The sequence below is a fragment of the Ochlerotatus camptorhynchus genome, unplaced genomic scaffold, assembly GCF_037179485.1.
Source record: "Ochlerotatus camptorhynchus isolate MF236.1 unplaced genomic scaffold, CSIRO-AGI_Acam_v1.1 ptg000406l, whole genome shotgun sequence".
Classification (NCBI taxonomy): Eukaryota; Metazoa; Arthropoda; class Insecta; order Diptera; family Culicidae; genus Ochlerotatus; species Ochlerotatus camptorhynchus.
This window is the reverse complement of record NW_027040892.1, coordinates 839,604-864,883: the sequence shown is the minus strand read 5'-3', so window position 1 is coordinate 864,883 and position 25,280 is coordinate 839,604. Positions and strand designations below refer to the sequence as shown.

The 25,280-nt window shown below is 37.2% G+C and overlaps 2 protein-coding genes across 8 annotated transcripts in view; one reads left to right on the top strand and one right to left on the bottom strand.

Moving 5' to 3' along the window:
• Naus (Nausicaa) overlaps nucleotides 1-25,280 on the top strand; it is a 364,485-nt gene that overhangs the window by 76,034 nt on the left and 263,171 nt on the right. The window lies entirely within an intron of this gene.
• LOC135710930 (cytochrome b5 reductase 4) overlaps nucleotides 1-25,280 on the bottom strand; it is a 223,083-nt gene that overhangs the window by 9,460 nt on the left and 188,343 nt on the right. For all 6 annotated transcript variants that reach the window (XM_065233649.1, XM_065233652.1, XM_065233650.1 and 3 more), the window contains one exon: nucleotides 14,056-14,145. In XM_065233649.1, the coding sequence (XP_065089721.1) occupies nucleotides 14,056-14,145 (90 nt within the window). The remainder of the gene's footprint in view (nucleotides 1-14,055; nucleotides 14,146-25,280) is intronic.

Here is a 25,280-nt window from a genome sequence, read left to right as displayed (position 1 = left end):
AGTTGCAAAATGGAACTAATGTTTCCAATGGGAAAATAGTGCAGAAGGTACATTTAGTCATTATATTCTACTATCAAATTTACCCGCATTATCAAAGAAAACCCCGTTTTACGGCACCGTGAAATCAATGAAGGTATTGGGAAAATGTGTTTACAGTTAATTTTTTTAGAAATATCAAAACAATATCAAACTGTGAATTCAACCTAAATTTAAAAAAATAATAATGATATCAACATGATTTCAAAAAAATAATTTGATTTTTGATAACCGACTTTACTCGGGATGCGATAGCTTAATTGAACGTGGTTTCTCTCCTCAATATAACGCCGGTGCGATATGGAACCTACTCTGTTCAGTGGTTTGAATCTCGGTCTAGTCTACCAGCTGGTTCCCATTCACGTAGATGCGAGACATGATGGCTGAGGTGATGTGAGCTTGTGGAAGAAAACCGCATCACAGAGCAGGATTCATCTGCTTGTAAAGTGATAAAAATGTATGTATGCGCAGCAGCCAGTAGCTGCATACATATTAATAGAATTATGTGGCTGGGAGATAGAGACATATGTACATACCAACATTATTAGATAAATTACATGCCCATATGAATGTGATTAGTTTAGTATGCGGGAAACTGATTTATAATTTACTTGCGAGGGCGGTCTATCTATTGGCAGTGTAGTTAGGTAGTATATATATAATTGCATATCAGTCCCATCTTTGCTTGATTTCATATGCATATGGGACAGTTATCTGATTATGGGTAGTAGGTACATATATGTTTCCTGGGATTATTTAATTTACGGTTGGTGGTGAGCTAATACTAGTTGATAAGAAATTGTTCCATTTCATAAAATAGCATTCCGGGAAACGTGACCTACGGAAATAAGATCTTTGGCTTCACCGGAACCGGAACAGACAATTTTCCGGCATTCTACACTGCCTAAAGTCCGTTGGCAAGCTTCAAGAAACACTTTCCCAACGGTCCTCTTGTCGACCTAAACAGACGCCCGGGTAGGACATTCCCAAGTACGCTTCGGGGTCTTGGGTCCATCTGTTCTTCGTCTGAATTGGCAATGGATAGAAGGCATGCCCCTAAATGAATAAAAATGTGATTCTATTATACGGAGATTTATTAACTCAGCAGAAGGATAATGAAGAACCGAAGCGAGGGGTTGTAAAAATTGATAATAAGGTTATTTATTAAGAAATGTGCCATGTGAAGCGAGGTCTGATACTGCGGTGTGCCATAAATCTCTAAAGAAAAATACTCTTTAAATCTATCGTGAAAAGCAACTCGACTTTTATGTCTACTCTTACGTAGATAGAAAACTTGAAACCCACTAGTTTTCCTATTCATTCAATGTAGAGCTTAGTTTAATATTGCAAGCGAAGCAATATTGACGCAGGATACACGACTAACACGCTCCTGACGTAAGAAGGACACATTTATCGTCTCGGAAAAACGAATGACGGAGACAAATGGAAACTGTTGGTCGTTCAATCAGATAACCGGCCCGGGCTTTGTGTAGGCATTATGCCAAAGATTCCGGAACGGAAGCGTGTAATTCTCTTCAGTAACATGGCGAAAGGGCCTATTAATCTTCGTTGAACGATTTTCGTTATCGGCTTTCTCTTTGGTTGCCCCCGACAATATCAACAAGTTTCAGGCAATCATGGCAAATCGAATCGACAGGAGTCATTTTTACTTGTATCTGAAAGAATATAGTCGAAAATCAGCGGAGATTTTCCATGGCATTTTCGAAGCTCTAAAATAAATCCCATTTTTTCTTCTTTCAGGCTACGTCATAGGCATAGCCAGGGGGGGGGGGGGCAACTAACTCAGCAGCAAAATATTTTTTTTAGGTTTCATGTATCTAGAAACAAGTTTAAATTTTTAGTTGAACTAGCTTTTGTCAATTTTTTTTTAATGTTTATCTTCCACATTTTTTGAGTTTTCGAATCAGATTAATTATTTCAGTAACCTCGAAAAAATAATTTGCTTGTTTTTAAACAGTCTGGCACTTCAAAGATTGACAATGTTGGCTAGAATTCTAAAGACATTTTTAGCTCGAGCGATAATTTCTTCATAAATATTAGGGAGTTTTAGGGAGAACATTCTAACAAGAATTTAAAAAACCCGAAATTATCCACCTATAGTGTGATCAGACCCTTTATCTTCAAGTTTATTTATTTTATTGTCATTATCAGTGACCAAGCCCCCCCCCCCCCCGTGTCATCCAGTGACGCTACGCCACTGCCTGGGTGTACCCGGAATGTATCCGGGTGTAGTCTATTTGGTGAGACTACCAATCACCTTATCATCGTATTTTAATGTGATTTAATGGGTTTTAGTTCAATTCATATTCAAGCAACTTCCCCGGGGTACCCGGAACATGTCCAAGTGTGTTCAATGTGGGCTGGAACACTTAACACGACTTGCATTCATCTTATTTTTGAATTCTGTAGTAATTTGATGTGTCGCATGATGGTTTTGATACGTTTTCCGTTAAATCTAGCGTAAAGGCCCATATTCACCGGATATTATTCCGGCCATATCTCCGGAACCGGTTCACCGATTCCAAAACCGTTTGGCGCCGAGTTTGTCCAAATCGGTTGAGCGGTTGCTGAGAAACGTGAGCGCATTCATTTCGTTACATACACACACATACACACATACACACACACACACACACACACACACACACACACACACACAGACATGTTCCGATCTCGTCGAGCTGAGTCGAATGGTATATGACACTCGGCCCTCCGGGCCTCGGATCGATAGTCGGTTTTTCAAGTGATATCTATACCCTTCTTTGTAAGAAGGGTAAAAAAAGTTCTAAGGAAATTTTTAGGAGTGTTCTGAAGAAAATTTCAAGAATATTATTAGCAAACTTTAATAGCAGGTCGGAGGTGAATTTCAAAAGGTTTCTGAAAAATGCTTAAAGGTAAATCTGAAGAAACTACCAAAGGAACTGAATGAATATAACCAAAGTATTTTATACATAGAATAAACTGAAGTGCGAGGTTTCATGAGAATACCAACACTGAATTTCGAAAAAATCAGTAGATGGTGAAAGTTTGAAGGGAATTCCAATTAGAATTCAAATTGTTTCTAGGGTGTTAGAAATTTTACTTGTGAATATATATTTTTTAAATCATCACAATTGGGAGGAAAACAAAATAAAACTGTCGATTTTTGTGACTTCTGTGAACTTTATTCCAGGATGGTCTAAAAACTAATCATAACTGCCAATTTTGTTTCATCTAATCCTAACTCATACTTTGAGAAATGTTAATCAAATGATGATAATGATAATGGTCCCACCTCTTACCCCTACAAAGGTTTGAGCTGGACGATTTATCTTTAAGATAATTTAATATGACAATTTAACCAAGTTTTCAAACAAAATTGTACTGGTTACCGTTACAGATATAAATTTCTAGAGTTTAAAGTTGCATCACAGCAATATAAATGTGAAAAAGCTTAGGCGTCCACGTCTTAGTTCGCCTTTTTGTCCACCTAAAATATTCATAAGTATTACAAGCAATCAAGAATTAATGAACAATCAACAAAGCATCCTATTATATTAGCAACCCCGCAATCGATACTATCATAATTTTCAGCAATGTCAGGATTGCTCACGACCCCCAACATGTGCCAGCAAACTTTTGACTACTCAAGGTATCTTCCAAATAAACTTCAAAATTGCGTTTTATTTTTTAACAAATTTTAAATTCAGTCCTTTATATCCGTAATACGCGCACGAGCAAGAAGAGCAGCGTATCAAAATTTTGCTCGTGCATCGCGAAAATCCGAGCTACTCGCACGCAAAGTTGGCAAAATCGCTAAAAGTTGCCAAATCAACCGTTACAAATGTAATTAAAGTGTTTGTCGACAGCCAGGAAGTCTGGATCGGGGGGAAATCGAAAACCGGAAGCCGCTGAGACGACAAAGAGAGTTGCCGGTAGTTTCAAGCGAAACCCTAACCTCTCTCTCCGAGATGCCGCAAATAAGCTGGGTGTACTCCAAATCGCGATGATAAACAAAATACGACGGCCAAAGCGCGATCCCGGAGGCTGTACACGACGATGCTGACGAAGTTTGACTGCGTGGTAATGGACGACGAAACCTACGTCAAAGCCGACCACAAGCAGCTTCCGGGACAAGATTTTATACGGCAAAAGGAGGGGAAAGGTAGCAGATGTTTTCAAGCACATGAAACAGTCAAAGTTCGCAAAGAAATATCTGGTTTGGCAAGCCATCTGTACTGTGGCTTGAAAAGCAGCATTTTCATAGCTTCCGGGACTGTCAACCACGAAATTTACGTGAAAGAGTGAATGAAGTAATGAAATTGGGTTGTTAGCGGAATGCTAAATAAAACAGCAAAAGGGTTTATCTTCCATTTAATTCCACTTAATTAATTTTGGTATCCATGACAGATACGTATTTCGACTACAATGTGCAGTCTTCATCAGTGTCATTCCCACTAAAGAACTTATCAAAATCTAACCCCCTTAAGTACTCATCCCCTAGGTAAAACAGTCAAGATCATAGGTATAAAAATGAAACTACAATGTGTTGAATCGGAACCTACCTAACTAATAAAAACCAAAGATTTAAGTAAGCTAAAGGAGAAAAATCTATACAAATCTCTAATAAGGAAAATCCCCAAAGGCTTGGTAGCCATCATAATGAAGTAATGAAATTGGGTTGTTAGCGGAATGCTAAATAAAACAGCAAAAGGGTTTATCTTCCATTTAATTCCACTTAATTAATTTTGGTATCCTAACAACCCAATTTCATTACTTCATTATGATGGCTACCAAGCCTTTGGGGATTTTCCTTATTAGAGATTTGTATAGATTTTTCTCCTTTAGCTTACTTAAATCTTTGGTTTTTATTAGTTAGGTAGGTTCCGATTCAACACATTGTAGTTTCATTTTTATACCTATGATCTTGACTGTTTTACCTAGGGGATGAGTACTTAAGGGGGTTAGATTTTGATAAGTTCTTTAGTGGGAATGACACTGATGAAGACTGCACATTGTAGTCGAAATACGTATCTGTCATGGATACCAAAATTAATTAAGTGGAATTAAATGGAAGATAAACCCTTTTGCTGTTTTATTTAGCATTCCGCTAACAACCCAATTTCATTACTTCATTATGATGGCTACCAAGCCTTTGGGGATTTTCCTTATTAGAGATTTGTATAGATTTTTCTCCTTTAGCTTACTTAAATCTTTGGTTTTTATTAGTTAGGTAGGTTCCGATTCAACACATTGTAGTTTCATTTTTATACCTATGATCTTGACTGTTTTACCTAGGGGATGAGTACTTAAGGGGGTTAGATTTTGATAAGTTCTTTAGTGGGAATGACACTGATGAAGACTGCACATTGTAGTCGAAATACGTATCTGTCATGGATACCAAAATTAATTAAGTGGAATTAAATGGAAGATAAACCCTTTTGCTGTTTTTGTGAAAGAGTGTTTGAATAAACGTCTGCTGCCTTTCCTGAAGAAACACGGTTGTTCCGTACTGTTTTGGCCGGATTTGGCATCTTGCCATGGAGTGGTACGCCGCCAACAACGTGCAGGTGGTTCCCAAGGACAAGAACCCTCCCAACACGCCAGAGCTCCGCCCAATTGAGAAATACTGGGCTATTGTCAAGCGGAACCTAAAGAAGACCAAAAAAACTGCTAAGGGCGAGCAGCAGTTCAAGGCAAACTGGCTTTCTGCGGCGAAAAAGGTGGACAAGGTGGCTGTACAAAATCTGATGGCAGGGGTCAAGCGTAAGGCCCGGAAATTCGGATTTGGAAAAGCGGAAGCCTAACTGAATATTTTTCCTGAATTTTATACTAATTGAACTTGAAAAAGAAATTTAATTTGATTTTCAAATAAACGATTTCACCGATTTGCACGCGTTTTCCCTTGACCAAATTTTGACCGTATCACCCTTTATCAAACGCATTAAGCGCTGTAATCTAGATATTTGTGTTTCATTGGCCAGAAATAAAATGAAAGGGCAAAAGTCTAGATGAGGAGAGATGATTGATTTGTATAGCTGTATTTTACTGGCAATAGTTAAATCGTTTTTCAGTCGACATAGAATCTCATACTTCTTGGCAATTTTCTTGATGACATTGTCAATGTGAGAGTTGAACTTAAGTTTGTCATCAATAATCACGCCAAGATATTTAATCTCCCGAACGCGATCAATAGTCTCATCATCAATTACAACAGAGACGTTATCATTTAGTCGATTCCGCGAAATTACCGTAAATTTAGTTCTACTTGTATTCAATTTCAACTGCTTATGTTTCAACCATCTACTTAGAGAACGCAAATCTTCATTCAAGTGTAAACGGCACCATCTAAATCCTTAACTGCAATTAATAACACAGTATCACCTGCAAAAAGATTAATGACGCAAAATCGTAAAACACGTCGCAAGTCATTAATATACATAATAAATAACAGGGGCCCTAATACACTTCCCTGGGGCAGTCCAAGGTTATTCCCCACGGGACTGTCCGAATGAACACATTAAAAACAGTCCGTTGAGTTCTGTCAGACAAATAGCTTTCAAACCATTTATATGCAGTACTCGTAATCCCAAAGCGCTTGATTGATCTCAACAATATGGGCCTAGAAATTGTTTCAAAAGCGCGTTTTAGATCGAAAAAAACAGCAACAATCGTATATTTACGCTCCAAGTTATTTTTCCATTCGCTAATACCAAATTCAACGCGATTTCACAAGGATGACCTTCCCGATATCCCGATTGTTCTGGTATCAACAAACTATTACTGTTTAAATACTCCAACAGCTGGCCTTTGACAACAAGTTCTAAAATTTTCTCTAATGTTGATGAGACGAAACTCTTCGGCTTAAATCGTTCGAGCAACTTTTTGAATAGGGACCACTAAGGATTCCTTCCAAATTTGTGGCACATGTCCAGTTTGCAATGATTCATTAATAAGGTCCAGCAAGATGTGGCTAATGACTTCCCATGATATGACACAGCATCGTCATGGCATTGTGACTGGCTTGCGGTTATTTTTCTCATTGACGTTAAATGTAATCGCAAGTCAGTCCCACGTAGATTTTGGTCATAGAATATAAATTTCACAATACGTTATCCTATATTATTAGGTAAACATAGATGCATTCTATGGTAAACCCGCGTCGGATTATAACTCGTACCGTCCCATCGCGATGCTGTCCTGTATACGGAAATTGTTGGAGAAAATGATTCTTTTTCGTCTAGACAAATGGGTCGAGTCGAATGGTTTACTTTCAGATACGCAATTTGGATTTCAGAGAGGCAAAGGAACGAGCGACCGTCTTGCGTTGCTTTCAACTGAAATTCAACTGGCCTATGCGCAAAAACAGCAAATGGGTTCAGTTTTCTTGGATATTAAGAGGGCTTTTGATTCTGTTTGTATCGACATCCTTTCGGATAAACTCCACGATAGTGGGCTTTCACCAATTATTAACAACTATTTGAGCAACTTGTTAACCCCTATTCTGTATTTCGTTTCGAACGAAATTCTCATACAAAAAAATATTTTTTTGTATGAGAATTTCGTTCGAAACGAAATACAGAATAAGGGTGGTTGTCTGAGAAATATATGAGCTTTTCTCATGGAAACTCGACAACTTTACGAATTAGTTACATGGGTCTCCCCCAGGGCTCATGTTTAAGCCCTCTTCTTTATAATTTTTATGTAAAAGACATTGATGGGTGTCTTGATGAAAATTGCTCGCTAAGGTAGCTTGCAGATGACGGCGTTGTGTCCGTTATAGGACCAAGTGCAACGGATCTGCAAGGACCATTGCAAGATACCTTAGACAATTTGTCTACTTGGGCTATGAATTCTCTCCGGAGAAAACTGAGTTGGTTGTTTTTTGTAGGAAGCATCATCCTGCACAGTTACAGCTTCAACTAAAGGGTAGAACAATCACTCAAAGTATATCTTTCAAGTATTTAGGTGTCTGGTTCGATTCCAAATGCACGTGGGGAAAACATATTGCGTATCTGAAACAAAAATGCCAGCAACGGATTTCTTCGTACAATTACCGGAACTTGGTGGGGAGCCCACCCGGAAGATCTGATCATGTTGTACCGAACAACCATCCTTTCGGTTTTAGAGTACGGCAGCTTTTGCTTCCAATCCGCAGCAAAAACACACATCCTTAAGCTGCAACGGATTCAATACCGTTGCCTTCGTATTGCTCTAGGCTGTATGCACTCGACTCATACGATGAGCCTCGAAGTACTCGCGGGTGTTCTCCCACTGACAGATCGTTTCGCTGAGGTGTCTTTCCGGTTTCTCATCCATTGTGAAGTAATGAATCCTTTGGTAATAGAAAACTTTGAGATGCTGCTCGACCGAAATCCTCAAACAAGATTCATGAGTTTGTACTATGAGTACATGACGCTGGAGGTTGGTCCTTCTTTATTAATCTCCAATCGTGATTGCTTTCAAGCCTTCTATAATTCCTCTGTAAATTTTGATCTGACTATGATGCAAGAAATCCATGGAATACCAGATCACCATCAGTCGATGGTAGTTCCCTCAATTTTTGCAATCAAGTACCACCATGTAAGTAACGATAAAAGATTTTTCACAGATGGGTCAACCATAAATGCTTCCACTGGATTTGGTGTATTTAATCAATTTCATAGCGCCTCCTATAAACTGCAGAAACCATGCTCCGTATACGTTGCGGAACTTGCAGCTATATTTTACGCAGTAGAGCGAATTGCCTCACTACCTTCTGACCATTATTTCATTTTTACGGATAGTCTTAGCTCATTGGAGGCTATTCGTTCAATGAGGCCGATGAAGCACTCCTCGTATTTCCTGCCTGAAATACGATCTAAACTGAGTGCTTTATCTAACTGCTCCTATACTATCACCTTAGCTTGGGTCCCATCTCATTGCTCAATTCCGGGTAATGAGAAAGCGGACTCGTTGGCGAAAAATCGCCTTCAACGAATTTTTCTCCATTGCTCGTCAGCAAGTCCTCATCAGTTGGCAACAAAAATGGAATGATGGTGATTTGGGAAGATGGTTACATTCTATTCTCCCACAGGTGTCGAACAAACCGTGGTTCAAAGGGTTGGACATGAGTCGCGACTTTATACGCGTTATATCAAGGCTTATGTCCAATCACTGCTCGTTAGACTCGCACTTCTATCGAATTGGGCTCTCAGGCAGCAATTTATGTGCGTGTGGGAGTGGTTATCACGATATCGAGCATGTTGTTTGGTCATGTACCTTACACCGTGTTGCCAGATCTGAGTTATCCACATCCCTCAGGCCCGAGGAAAACAACCCGCGATACCCGTTAGAGATGTCTTGGCGAGCCGAGATCTCGATTATTTGAATTTAATTTATGTGTTTTTAAAACGGATAGATCTGAGGATTTAGTAGTTAGTGCCATCTTGTGTTCTCCCAAGTTGTTAGCTGCCCATCGGTGTACCCCCATGTTTGTCTTTTTCATCAGAGTGTCGCTTAGTTCGAGATCAAGAGCACATTGCTCTCCAAACCTTGTGTTCACAATCCCTACCCTGCCATCCATTTGTTACAATTTGTTACCCCTAACCTCGAGATAGCCGCGAATAATCGGCCCCCGCTTTACTAAAGTTAGTTTTAAGTAATTTTGTAATCTAAACAATGAATATCGGCTCCGCAAAGCTACAGCAAATGAGCCTGGAAAAATAAACGCGTTGGCAAAAAAAAAGATGCATTCTATCACATTTCACGTTTTTTTTTTAAATTATCCCTCCTAAATAAGTGTAAAATCCGAAAACTTGTACAATCTTTGAACGCCGTTTTCTCATTTCCAGTTTTGTACAGATGGGACTGATTTGCGGTTATGGGCAATTTAGATTCCTTAAACAATTCGTAAAACTAATTCATCGCTTTTCCACCCTGGTTAAATATTAATTTTGGTTTTCTTCCTAATGTTATTGAGCATGATTCTCGTCATCTTTATCAATAATTTGAATGAGATAACTTGAAACTTGATACTAAGGAAATGATCGGGAAAATTAAAAAAAAAAATGTTGTTAGGGGTTTCAAGGGAAATTAAAAAAATCAGGGAGTGGAAAATCAGAGAATTGTAAGACTTAAAACTAACTTAATTTTAATACGACTAGAAAAAAACTTGAAACTTAAAGACAAAGTTTGAAAGTTTCTGGTACAACTTTGCCCAATTGCTGAAAAGTACCAACAAGTCAATTGCAATAGAAGATTTTTCACGGATAGATCACGCATTGATGGATCCACTGGCTTCGGCGTCTTCAATGAATACTCAACCACCTTTCGAAAACTTCAGGCACCTTGTTCCGTTTATGTTACTAAGCTATCAGCAATCAACTTCGTATGGGGATGATTTCCGATATGCCCATAGACCATTACCTAGGCGAGTAAGAGAGGTTACACAGTCGGAAGAAGTGTTAGTTTGTTTACTAAAATGAACCATGCCCATTTTGTTATGGCAAGTTTGCTATAAGAAATGCTCTTCGTGTTTATTAGTGAAATTCACATCAAAGATTGATTAATTGCGTAGGAAATCAGTTTGACACGGCATTTGTGACCAGCGTACACCTTCCATATGAAACAGGTCAAAAACAGTCCAAATTCGCCCAAAAAAAATTTAGTTTTGAATTTCTGTATGGCAAAATAGTGAACTTTTCGCGAACATTAACGGCAAAGAACTCACCAACACTGGGAGACCGTGAGTTCCTGCCCACCTGTCATTTTCCATCTCGGACCATTACTACATCTTCTCGGATAGTCTCAGTTCGATTGAGGCTATTCGGTCGATGAAACAAGGTAGGCACTCATCTTATTTCCTTTCAAAGGTAAAGCAAACCCCACACGCATCAACATATTGTTGCTAAGGGGAATTATTGACAATAATATTGATGATGTGAATTCAGAAATATTGTCAATCTCGATGTATTGACGTCAATATATAATGTATTGACAATATGATTATTGTCAATAAAAGCAATCGTGTACGGTCCACTTAAGGGAGCAGATGAGTGTGCATACGAGGGGCACGCAATTGCCTTTTTGACTGCGTTGGATTTAAAGTACAAGGTGTTCAACTATGTAATTAAGTAATTAAAAATGAAAATTAAGTATTGCATGTAATTAAATTTAATTTCGCGTAATCAAAGCAGTGTCACTGTAATTACTGTAATTAAACACGTACTTCAATTTGATTACGTAATTAATGTTATTAAAAATTTATTTTCTGTAATTAATGTAATTAAAGTTACACAAATGTAATTAAAAACGTACCCAAATCCTTATGCATGAACTATTTAAAAAAAAATAAGAAAACCCTCAACACATAATTGAATGAATCAGTTTATTCAAAAACTCTACTTACACCCCGAAATACGCCCATATATGTTTTACTAGACTACAAACATGACCAATTCTGCGAATACTTATACTAAATTTCTTGAAGCACCATGCTAGAGTTCCCGCATAAACAATAACCATAATAACCACCTAGCCACCAATTCGGGATATCATCCCAACTTTATATGGTGTGGTCGTACCATCTATGATATCGTTAGTGTATGGCACCCGTTGATTAGGGTTGGAAACTGAATAGTCCACTCGCGACAATCGATTTCACTCTCGTTTTGTACGTTAAACTTTATTTCGTATCTAGTGCACTGTATTTGTTGAATAATGCGACGTTATGTTTAACATAAAACGAGAATAAAATCGATTGTCACGAGTGGGTTATATCGGTTTACAACTCTAGCGACAATATACAGTGATAAGGAAGTGATACTCATAATGAGGGTTGTGATTGCCGTACAAATGAAATGGGAATCACTTAACTGTGACGACAAGTGACAAGTTTTCACCGTAAAGTGACATCCGTTATAAGGTCCAATATCAGCTTTACATTTTTTAATTAGAACCTCAATTTTGAGTCTTCAAATTTTACATTTCCTTAAATTAAAGCAAATCCTCGAGCAATTTCTTCCTGATTAAAAAATGTTCGAATTTTAAGCTATGTTCACAGCACAATTAGAAAGATGATGATATTAGCACAGACAAACAGACATAACACTCGCAAGTTGTTCATCGAACAAGCATTTAACGGTCAATTTGAAAGTATCGTAGTTGGTAGTACAGCCACATGTGGCGCGCATAGTCAATTCCCTTGCGTTTGACGTTTACACACTACCGCCATCTGTTCAGCGTACTACCCACCACAGTGTACTCAACAGATGGCGGTAATGTTTTAGTGACGATGTTTTACAGTGAGAAATATTCAATGTGTTATGTCTGTTTGTCTGTGATATTAGCTTGTGCCTGAATTAACAGATTCAATGAAAGATGCATTTCGATTCTTTCAATGTTCCTCTCAAACTAAATATTATAGTATAAATAATAATTAGCAGATTTAAGGAAAAGTTCACTGCCAAAAAAAATACGTTTTGATTTTTATAAAAAAATATTGAGAAAAGATATCAATAATATCAATTTTTCTTTTCTTAAAGAAAATTCACGTACAAAAACATTTTTTATAAGTCATTATGGCATAAAGTGAGACTCTAAGAACCCAAAAAAATCGAACTTTCGGCTTTGCTGAGGGTCCAAATTTTTGTCGTGATGACACACAGAAAAAACTATCACCGAAATAAAAATATATTAGGTAAATATAAACGTAAACTCAGTTTGTTCTGGCCACAAAAATAAACTAGGTTGCTTCAAACGTATTTTAAGTTAAAAGTTATGTGACATTGTATATAAATATTCATGTCAAAAATAAACGTGAATATTCTTGTTTGATTTGACAGCTTGTAACCAGTTGGTTGCAATCCGTGGATTTTCGTCTGTATGAGTTATTGTTGGTTGGGAAAATTCACGTTTTGTTAAACCTAAAACAGTAGACACACACAAGAGCGAGAAGGCTTCTGCCGCTTCCAAAACACTCATAGGATACTGAAGGGAGGAAAATCCTAGCCTTAAGCTAAAAATGGATGCGCATATGATGAAAAGAGGATTGGCAAAATTGATTGAAGAGAGCCATCTTAGATATGGAAAATTAGGCAGAAGTAAACAGGAATCCGTGTGAACAAGACCATAGTGAAGTGCAGTGAAATGGTTTAGACCCACCCTCCCCCCCTTTAGGAACACACCCACACCCATACGCCACAGAAAGGGCAATAAATGTTTTAGAAAATGTGAATATTCCTGTGTTTTCATACTTTGTCCGCGTAGCCCCTCCGAATACCCAGTAACATGCTGACTAGACTGATGCAAAATTTGACTTTTTCGCTCCACAATACTTAAACGAATCCAAATCGGATCCCGACTAACCTATCAAAATTTGAACCCCTTTGGTGAGAAACTGAGATGGCACAAACCATTTGAAGTTTGTATGGGAATTACTATGGGCGGTGAGTAGTTCGTGGTACTCACCGCAGCGCTGCCATCAGATCACTTTGACGTTTCTATATATTCTGTTTACCTTACGTGCAATATTGTTTGCGACTTAAGAGCAAGCTTGTTTTCCGCGAGAACCCCAAGAGATGTCGTTACTGAGGTCCCATGTTTTGAGGTACTATGTTTTTAAGAAAAACTTATTCAAAGAGTTGCGTCTGTTTGTCTGTGGTTTCATCATACACCGATACAATAACATAGCTTCGAACAATCATCGGTAGTTTTATAATTGGTCGGTGTTTAGTCAGACCGGACTATCATACGTTCGGGAAAAACAAATTTAAAGTTTGCTTAGTAGCATTGTTTCTTATGTAATGGGACAACCCATTTGGCTGGTCTCCCTTGCTGTTTGTAACATTTACCAAATCTGACTAAAATGAAATGTAGCTGAGGAAAATCTTGATAATATGTTATCGTTATGTCATATTTTTTTGAATGTTGCTTCTTAGTCCCCTCTGACTTAACGCCGATCAATTTTGCTGTAAAACGTACTACTAGTGAGAAGGCACCTACTAGGAAGAGATCACAATGTCAAAGCAATAAATTTACCTTTTGTCCTTTGCGCATAAATTATCCAGCATCTCTCGGCACCAGATATCCGCTTCGGTTTTATTGAAATACAGCAGGCTTATGGACTCCCTGTGGAAAGATGGGCGGGCGAAAAATTCATATAGTTAGTAATGCAAACAGTAGGTAGACGATTCCATGCACATTTTCAAGTGTACGAAAGCCACCGGAGAGTATAATAGGAACACACTTTGAAGGAAGAAGCATCATAATACACACACCGTAATTGAGTTGTTGAGCATGTAAAAGGATTAAGTTTTTAGCAGAAAAGTCGAGATTTATTAATCTATTTTTGGAAATGCTTCCGAAGGAAGAGGTTGGGTGCATATTTCCTATTCTCGTACATGCTGTACACCGGAGCGGAAATTGATCCAGAAAAGCGGAAAATATAAAATGTCGACAATGACAATACAGGAACTAGACAGCCAGTCGGTTCAGAGCATGTGGCATTAGCTCTTCTTTAGCATATCGTTGCAATATTGCCTTTTGTATAGCTTAGATACCTACAATTTATGCTATCCGGCTTGATCCATTTTGATATCCTGGTGGATGGGACGGTGCGCACCAGGAATCCAACCGGTGGTATTCATTGGGATATGGTATCCTCTGCGCCGCCTTCCCCAGCCCGAAGGAGTTTCCGTTCGGGTTTCTACAACGTTATTGTGTTTCTATTTACATTCCATGTATGTGGGAATAAATGTCAACACCGTAGTCGGATGGACGGAAGCAATGGGTGAATGTTACGACTGATGTGGAAAATATCCGAGCTTCCCTGTCGGGTTTTCAAGTGCAAAAGAAAATGCTTTCCTTGCGGGTGATGCGGAAAGCAAGGGATTTGAAAACACATACGGCAGATTGTGCCGATTTGTTTAAGCATCTATTCATAGAATTCTAAGGGCATCTCGAGCGACAAAGTCTCTCTTTAGAGCTGCGAGATACTGCGAAAACCAAAGTAAGAAACGTGTTTATCGAGATATCATTCTTCTGCTCCTAGAATTCAAACGTAGTTTTCTTCCATTGGAATCACTCGAAAACGAACAACGTACCCACGTAGGTGTACTGATCGCTGAAATCGTTTTGCCATTCACGGTCGATCAGATCGACTCAAAATTGAGGTAAAATTTTCCTCACAATCGAGAAGTGTTTCCACGCCTTTTGCCCGGAAAATTCAACTCCCTTTTGAGTAAAATCCACTTTTGGCGAAATTTAGTCGACTCGACTCAATTTTGAGTTGCTCTGACCGACCGTGTAGTAGACAATACACAACTAAAGCACTCTAGTGAAAGTATGGACGACTTTCACCACAGGGTAAGGGGCCTCCCTTAGCTCAGTCGGTAAAGGCGCAGCTACAAAGCAAGACCATGCTGGAGGTGGCTGGGTTCAATTCCCGGTCCGGTCTAAGAATTTTTCAGGTTGGAAAATTTCTCGACTTCCCTGGGCATAGATGTATGATTGGACTTGCCACACAATTATACCAATGCAAAAATGGTACAGGCATCCCCGCATAAACGCGAACCATAAATTGACCTTACCTAAAATGGTTAAAAATTGTTTATAATCCCTGCTAAACTTTAACTGAAATGGTTATGGAACTTTACATGAACGTTTACTGATAAAGTTTCAACCTTATGTATTATGGTTTTTTGGAACTGGACCTTACAAATAATGGGTTGTTAAGAACCATTACCATTCCAAATTCTTGTTTTCTCCATACATTTTCTGAAAGAGAACTATATAAGAACGTTTTTACTTATGATTTGAGAACTTTAATGGTAATGGTTATGGAAGTCAGTAAGGTCCATTAATGGTTTTGTATTATCGCTCAACTTTACGTGGAATATATCGTGAATTGGTAATCAGTAAATTACAGGCAACCACTTTGCGATATATTCCACATAAAGTTGATCGATGTTACAAAACCATTCGTGGACCTTACTGACTACCATAACCATTACCATTAAAGTTCTCAAACCATAAGTTAAAAGGTTCTAATATAGTTCTCTTTCCGAAAATGTATGGAGAAAACAAGAATTTGGAAAGGTAATGGTTCTTAACAACCCATTATTTGTAAGGTCCAGTTCCAAAAAAACATAATACATAAGGTTGAAACTTTATCATTCAACGTTCATGTAAAGTTCCATAACCATTTCAGTTAAAGTTTAGCAGGGAATATAAACAATTTTTAACCATTTTAGGTAAGGTCAATTTATGGTTCGCGTTTATGCGGGTCGAAAGCTCTCAATTAATAACTGTAGAAGTGCATCTAGAACACTAAGTTGAGAGCACGCAATAAGCTAATAGGGGAAATGTAGGTAATGTCGGCCTACATGTCCCTAATTTGGGCCCATCGCTAAAAGTATGCTATTGATCAATTTTATCTAGATGAACGCGTTATTGGGACGTTACTAATGGATATTTTTGGTTGCTATTGAAAATTTAGTTGATTGCTGAATTTATGTATGGGCCCAAATTAGGGACACTTAGGCCGACATTACATGCATTTCCCCTATGTGATATGCAATAAGCTTGAAATGCGAAGAAGAAGAAGAAGAAGAAGACTTTCACCACAAAACTGAAATAAAGTTGTTCCAATGGAGCAAAGCAGTGCATTTTGCCAGTTCGATTGGAACAACTGCTGACAGCCGTCCATACTTTTATTTAGAGGACCCAACCCCTACACGGCGAATGAGAACGACCCAAATTAGAGTTTAGTTAACTCATAATCGCCAAAAGTGCAGGAACTCAGCGATGAGTAAATTTATCTCATGGTTTCCTGTGGAAAACCTAAAAAATCTGCCGGAAAATGAGGAAATTGACGAAAATTTTATTCAGTCTCGGGGTAGTACCAGTAGACTGAGTGAATCCAATCTTAACTTTTCTCAAATTCGGGAATTTTTCCCTGGAAAATCCTGGAAAAACCTGGGAAAACATGAGGCAAATTTACTCATCGCTGAGTTCCTGCACTTTATGGGATTTATGAGTCAACTAAACTCAAATTTGGGTCGTTCTCATTTGCCGTGTACCAAAAATATACGCACGAAGCTCTTGCTTGCTTCTCCTGAAGCTGCTTTTCTTCTTTTTTTCTGTCTTCAGGTGCGTACATAGGTCGGGGTTGGAGTCTACTGGGAGCTCTGAGCCTGTATCTTTCATTTAACAGACGTTCAATGGACCTTCGAACAAGTAACAATCTTTAACAATCTTCCACGTTCTTAAAATAAATGTTTGTCAAACTTGTAGAAACATTTATCTGAAGCATCTTTGCTGAATAAACCAATTTTCCGCTTCTGATTCTGGTTGATGCTTCAAACTGCCTTTTTAACGAAATAAATTTCGTAAAGTAGTGACTTAAAAGATAATTTAGAGAGAAATTTAAGCGTAGGAGACGACGCGGTAAGACCCTAAGCTTAAAGTTAAATTCTACCAAAATTATATAGAATTTCAGCGATAAATTAAGTGAATATTGGTGTTTAGAGTACTTTCCCTAATTGCATTGATTTTCAGGAAATTCCATTTTCATTTACAGGGCTGGTAGCGATCACTGCTGTCAAAAATAGTGATTTTAGTGACCATGTTGAAGAAATGAGTGACTTATAGTTGTAAAAATAGTGACTAAAAAGTGACCTAAGAGAAAATAAATATTTAATGTTTTGGACTTATTCAATAAGTATCTCATAAACACTTATATACGATATGAACCTTTCAAGCGAAAGATTCAATAGAAAGTTTATGGCCAAACCCACGGTATTAGTCAGGGTGTCTACTAACTGCAAAAACCTCGAAAACTGGGAATCCTCAGGAAATTTTATTTTTCCTTAAACTATGTGGAAGGCTCAGAGAATTTAATAATTTTCGTACTAAGGATATTTTAAAGAATAGGATTAATTTTAAAATACAAGCATTTAATTTTTCTCGTTATTATCATTCACACTTTGAACTTTATAGATCCTCCTTTAGATGATAGTTTTGAGTAGAATTTCAAGAAATCCTGAATTGAATTAAAGCAAAGTTTAATGAAAACTCTTTAAGCAAAATTCCAAGGGCCTTCTGAGGATAATTTTGTGTTTGTGGGCATCTGGAGCATAAGTATTTGGAATCTTTTTGAAAATACTAAAAGGAGGATTACAATTAAATCTGAGAATAACTCAAGACTATCTTCAAAGAAATTCGATTATGAGAAAAAATTTAAGGTATTTGTGAGGAGAAATGCCAATGAATTCTTAGGGGACTTACAATATGACTAGAATTCCAAGGGAAGGAGTGAGATTCAAAAGGAAATCTGAAATGAATTCAATGAACATTTGGAGAATTTTTTCCAAAGGGTTTCTTATTGTGGAGAATTTCAAGATAATTCCGAGGATAACTTTATTGAAATGTTGAGGAATATTTCAATGGAAATCAGAATGGACTATTCTGAGGTCTTCAGAACTACTTAAAAGTTCCCAATTTGAAGTTAATGAAACTGCCTTGAAGTTCTTTTGTAGTTTGAGAAACTAGCCGGATGTTCACAATACTTCTCACCAGATTCTGAAACTTACCTGAATTTAATAGGACTTCCTAAAGTTTCCTCAATGTTTCTAACGATCATGGATGTCCGCTAAATGTTTAACAATTCGCTGAAATTCTCTAAACTTCTTTAAAATTTATGGGACTTCTCTAATCTTAACGGAACTATTCTGAGGTTCCTTGTTCTTTTCTGAAATTCTCAAAACTTCTCTAAAGTTCTTATGAACCTTGTTGTACTGCGCGGAATTTAATTGAAGCTTCAGTGAACTTCTGAACGTATGCGAAGACCTCAATTAACTTTTTAACGTCTCTGAAGTTATCTGAAAATCTAGGAACTGCTTTCAATTTCCCACTAAATTTCTGAAACTAATGAACCTGGCCTCCCCAAGTTTTGAAGCTTACTAAACTTCTCTCAAATACTCCCGCATTTTGCTAATGTTCATACAGTTTCCTGAAGTTTGCGGATCTCTCCTTAAGCTCCATACATTTCTATAAAGTTCTCGAAATGTTTCTGAAGACCACTGTCCTTCTGTGAAGTTTTCGAAGTTTTTCTAACTTGAACTTTTGTGCACCCGCAATGTTCATGGAATTAGAACGAAATAATTAATATAATTCTATGATTTTCACTGAAGCTCTCAAGATTTTTTTGAAGTTCATGAAGCTTCCCTTAAATTATCGACACTAATTTAAAACTTCTTCAATAGTCTAGACTTTCCTGTATAAACGATCATTGAATTTCTTTAAAGTTCTCTAGACTGCCCTGAATTTTCAGTATTTTTTAAGAATCCACAACGTTACTGAAATTAAATGATCTGCCTTGAAGTTTCGACAATTTCCCTTAAGTATTATAACCATTATAAACGCTCACTAATTTTCCCAGAACTTATCTATGGTTACCTGAAGTTCTCTAAATTTGTTTAATAGTCCGGCAAATTTACTGATATGTATGTATGTAAGGTAGCCACCATCCCTTCAAAGATCTTGTCTTGTATGCAGCTCCACTTAATAGCAAGATCAATTTGAGCTACCGATCTGAATTCACAATATCGCTGTTTGAAGGGCCAAAAACGGGGGGGTGGACCCGTAAGCAGAGACACTTACGCGAAATCCACGGGAATTTGAGAATCTCCTTCCAACGATACGATCCAACAAATCGAATAACGCAATTCGCAATACTTATTAAGCTTCCTACAGGATGGTTTGTTAAGAAGGGTGCGTCAATCTCACTGAAACTGTTGGAGTAGAATTTACACCACCACAATCGAATCGGTAGGATAAAGAGAATGATAGTGTTTATTCCCTCCTAGACTCCGGTTGTCATACCACTCCATCGTCCAGTTTCAGGTCAAATGATACCCTGATGCTCCCACCCAACCCAGTATTTATTTATATAATGTAAATATATGTAATGGTGAAATGAAGTATATCGGAACATTAAAATATGAAATGTAGGGAATACAATTAAATGGATGCAATAAAAATTATAAATATTGTACACATAATAAGATGCACCTCTATGTCTCCTCTGCTTACAATGGTAGGTGGATGTAACACTGAAATGTCAAGGTTATAGTAATAATAGCAAGTAAATATATTTAGCTCGAAGGATACTTAATATTCTCTTTTTAGAGTAATTGAAAAAGAGTGATGAATAACTAACTGGACTAACAATAAAATTGAAATTGAATCTCATCTAAATGATGTCATGCATGACGAGAAACAAAACCTGAAAAATAATTATTTATGTATATAAGTTATCCACTATCCCTTCCGATCTAAATTCACAAGAATAATAAAATAATTATCAAGCTAAAATTAAACGATCCATAAAATATTATGAGAAGTGCGTAACATAATAAGAAATACAATGAGATATATATGTTAAATTGTATAGTTTTGCTTTGAGTAAAATATAAAATAATCAACGTACTGCAATTCATCAGGTGAATTATTTTATTAAATGATTTCTACATGATTTTTTATAGGAAGAGTTTTTGTAGCGAGATACCTTTTAACGAATGTTCAATGCTTCAATTAAGTGTACAGCTACAGTACCCGTTCGATCCTGCCACGGTTAGATTTTGGCCACACAAATTTATTGGGTTTGTTGCCAAAATCGACCGGGTACTGTACTATAATCGATGGGAACCAATTGATAAGATAATAATGTAGAATAATTTAGTCATGAGCTGAAAAATAAAATGAAAAAAAATATGATATGGCAATGTTGCTATCCCATCAATTAGAAAATGTGATAAAATAATATGTCATGAAATATATGACCAACAAACATATTGAATAGTAAAATCTTATATAGTTTGAAACGTAATTATTCTCTGTTGATTTATGCAACCATCCAACTTCCCCTGCACTGTTATTATAAAACATTTTATAATCATTATATAACTGTATTTCAGAGTCGAATCTCTCGCTGATAAAGATGCATCGATACTTGTCCCCGGCAACAAAAAAATTAACTTTTCTGAAATATTAATATAGCATTTTTCCACATTTCCTCAGCCAGACACTTTTAGGAAAACTCCCTTCAACCGAAGATTCAGACCTCAATTCTAGACTAGACTAGAGATACTAGACAGTTAAGCTACCAAAACGAGATACCCGCTGCAATATTGAAAAGGATTATGATGTAAGATTAGCCTATTTTAAAATTATTAATTTTAATCTTGATTAAGGATTAATTATATAATAAAATAGAAAAAGAACATAAATTAAATTAGTTATGTTAGCATCTGCTGCAATGTGGAACAGTAGTAGTGTACCCGTTCGATTCTTGTAACAAGCCTGAAAATTTAGTGTTGATAAAATCTAACGGTTCTATTTGAAACATAATTTACGATTTCGTTGATTTATCTTTATGACATAAAAGTTATTACAATGTTATTACAATGAGCAAAAATACATTATTTTCAAAATTTGTTCTATTTTGGCACGGTGCCAAAATCGAATGATTGCCAAAATATAATTGCACCAAAATCGAACGGGTACTGTACTATAAAGCAAATTTTTATATGTTTAGAAAACCTCTAAATAATTCTTGTGTTGTTGTTCTGTCTAAATAATTATGTCGCAATGTTATGAAAAAATAAGAAAATTATACTAGGTATATCAAATTTGTTTTAAGCAAAAACACTCTTTTAGTGGATATTTTCCACAAATGCTTTATACAACTATATGAAAATGAATATGGATGATTAGGGGAGGGGAGGAATGGGGGTCTAAAACTGCTTAGAACCGCATTGCATATGGGCAGCCCCTTACTTGACTACCAGAAATCCTTTTATTTATATCAAACTGCTGTGGGCCGCTGAATCTCACTCAGTGACCGAGCAAGATCACGTCGCTATCTTCTCCCCTTCCATGCAAATCCAGTTCTGCCGCCGTGAAAAGGAAGGTCCCTCTTCTTCTCATTTTTGACTCCGGACGTTGAACTTCGCTCCGCAATCCAGCGCCAATCACCAACGGACATCGACTGTCATCATTAACGGCAATCGAATGACTGGGTAGGCGGCTTCCACACCTGGTCAAATATCGCACCTGTCAACATATGGGTCACGACCAATGAGGCTCAGAGTTCTGAGTAAGCCCCATAAACAGAGAAAAATTTGACAGTGAGCATGCATAAGGGCGTAAACGCGATGATCGATTCTCTTCGTCGATTTTCTTTTTTGTTAATAACTCGCTAGAAATAACATTTCTCGGTGCGTTTGCTGTTGCTTTTGATAGTCAATACAACCTGTTACAACTCTGCATTGAACGAATTCTAGAAAATTGTTTCGCTTAGCTGTAGCAATGCAAAGAGAAAATCGATGAAGAGAATCGATCATAGCGTATACGCCCTTATGAATGCTCACTGTCGAATTATAATTCACAAATCGATTATACATGAGTACATATCTACACGGTTAGAAAAAAGTACCCAAAATTAAGTTCTTTTCACTCATCTCGTCACTATAGTGCAGGAACCCAAAAGTAGGTAAAGCTGGTCAAAGTAATTTTCATTTACTTGTGTGCAGTTCGTATGGAGTTTTCCACTGGCTTTTTACCAAAAGTAAGTTAGTTGTACCCAACAGTAGGTAAATATGGTTATACTCAACGTTGGGTTCCCACACTTTACTACCCCTGTTGGGTGGGTTTACTCCTCCGTTTTTGACAACATTAGAAGGAGAAAAGGAGACAAACTAGTCAAAAGTAGGTAAAAGTGAACTTTCCGTTGGGTACTTTTTTCTTACTTTCTTATATATAAAAAAAACCCACCAAAAATAAAAATAGACAACAACATACACGGCAAATGAATCCGACTCATATCCGAGCCCATGCAAACTCGCAAAAGCGCAGGACATCCACAGAATGAGTAAATCTCCACTCAAATATGAGTAAATATCTCCCATTAATACCCGAGCAGAGATCCACCCTATCCACACCTCCGCGAACCCGAGTGAACGGGACGCAAACATGAGCCAAATTCACTTGCCGTACACCCTACAACCCGCGTCACTGAGTATTATTCAACGGCAGTGTATGTGAATCGCTCTTTCGAAAAAGCATTAGTTCACCCTAGGCCATCTGTTGGCAGATAGCTTAACGACATTTAAAGAAGAATATACAGCTTACGATGAGCAGACAAAATGAAGGATGGACAATGTTGTCAGCTGAAACCGAATCGATCATAAATTGCTAGCATGTGGAACAAATAAATCGGGTAAAATAGCTAAATTTAGCAAACCAGTCATCCTCACTGAAAAATAAGTTATTTAAATGGACGATTGGCACACAATAATTTCAATAAATATCAGTGACTGAAGAATATTTCAATGAATTGAATTAACAAAAAACTTATCTTCTGTAATCCTCCGGTGTTCTGGCATCCCAGTAACAAAAGCTCAGGTATGATGCTATTTTGAATGCAAGATTCAGCAGGTCGTCGCTTTGGTTTGCAGAAAACTATCACTCACACCACAAACCTATTTGCCTCGGACACCATTTTGTTCGTTGCTTCGTCATCTTCTGACCATTTTGTCGTTTAACGGGCATTAAAAAAATTACAACACTTGGTGCTTCAATCACCATTTTAATTTTGTTTCTTTTGTTAAAACTGAGGTCTCAAAAACCGCAAAAAAAAAAAAAAAAAAACTTTCCTCATTACGGAATGAAATCATTTTCTACAAAACACTTTATGCACTACACATTGACTCTCGTTGCACGAATCAACACAAACAACCGCTCAACACGACATCCTGAAGAAAACTGCGAGTCCGGCAAATTTACTGATATCTATTAATAATTCCCTGACGCTTCTGACGTTTTCGGATCAATCGTAGAATTCATGGAATACCCCATCATTCCACGGAACTCTTTGTAAGTCTCTGCCAATTTTCATAAGTTAATGGGATTATTCTGAAGCTATCTGATCGTCCGTGAATTACTCGGAACTTCGCTGAATATCATGAAACTATCTAAATGTATCTAAATTTATTAGAAATTCTCTGGAATTTCTTAAAGGTATCACTGCTTGCTAAAAGTTCTCGCATTTTTTTTTTAAATTAATGGAACTTCGTTGATTTTCTTTAATCAATTTAGCTAAATTTTTGCGTTTTTTTAAGTTCTTAAAATCTCCATGACACGCTTAAAATACTCTCACGTTTTCCGGATGTTTATACAATTTTCATCACGTTCCAGAAATTTGAAGTTTTCGGAAATTCCTAAGTTTATCGCAACTCTTTAAGGTTTCTGCCATTTCCTTGAAATTATATGAACTGCCCTTTGATTCTCTAATATGTATTGATGTTCTCGAAGCTTCCCTAAAGCTCTCAATTCTATTGAAGATCTTGGTTCCGGTACTCGGACATAAATGGAATTCTCGTAAACACCTTTAGATTTCCGTGAATTTCTCTGGACTTCTGTGAATTTTCTGAAATATTTCTGAAGTTTTCATAAATTCTCTGAAGGACTCTGTACTTCCATGAAATTCTCGGAACACCTTAAGGGTTCTCGATTTTTTTTCAGCATATAATGGAACTATCCTGAATTTTTCTAAATTTACCGATTATAGATCTTTAAACTGCTTCAAAAGTCTGGACTAAAGCTATGGAAACTGCTCTTAAGATCTGAAATTCCCCAAAAATCTCCAGATCTAGTTTTTCTGAGGTACTTAGAACTTCTGCACAATACCCCTTATATTTTTCAAGTTCGCTTGACACCTGTGGAACTTCAAAAAAGGTCCCGAAAATTTTCAGATGCTGCTTGAAGTTCTTAAAGCTTCCAGTAAGTTCTCCATATTTTCAGCGTATTAAGGGGGTATTCCCAATCTTTTGCCTTTTTTCGGCCTGTTTTTCAATTATTTTTTTTTTTCAAGGAAAATGAATAGTAATGCGCCTAACTCTTTGGGATTCTTGTTTATTGAACATTAAAGTTTACAAATAAATTTTTTTCGACATAAAAAAAGACATTATTGACGTCACAAAATGGCGGCAAACAGACCCCTGTTCGCCGCAAACGCCTGGACGGGCGAAGACTTTTCTCTGGAACGGCTTCATCTGAAACAGATTTCGTGATGAAATAATAATCTGCATAAGATTCTCTGGAGCTTCTCCCGTTGGCAGCAAAAAATCTAGCAAATTAACAAAATGGCGGCCATATGAAAAAACAGGCGATTTTTAGCCCGCTTTTTTGCAGCTTTAAGGTGC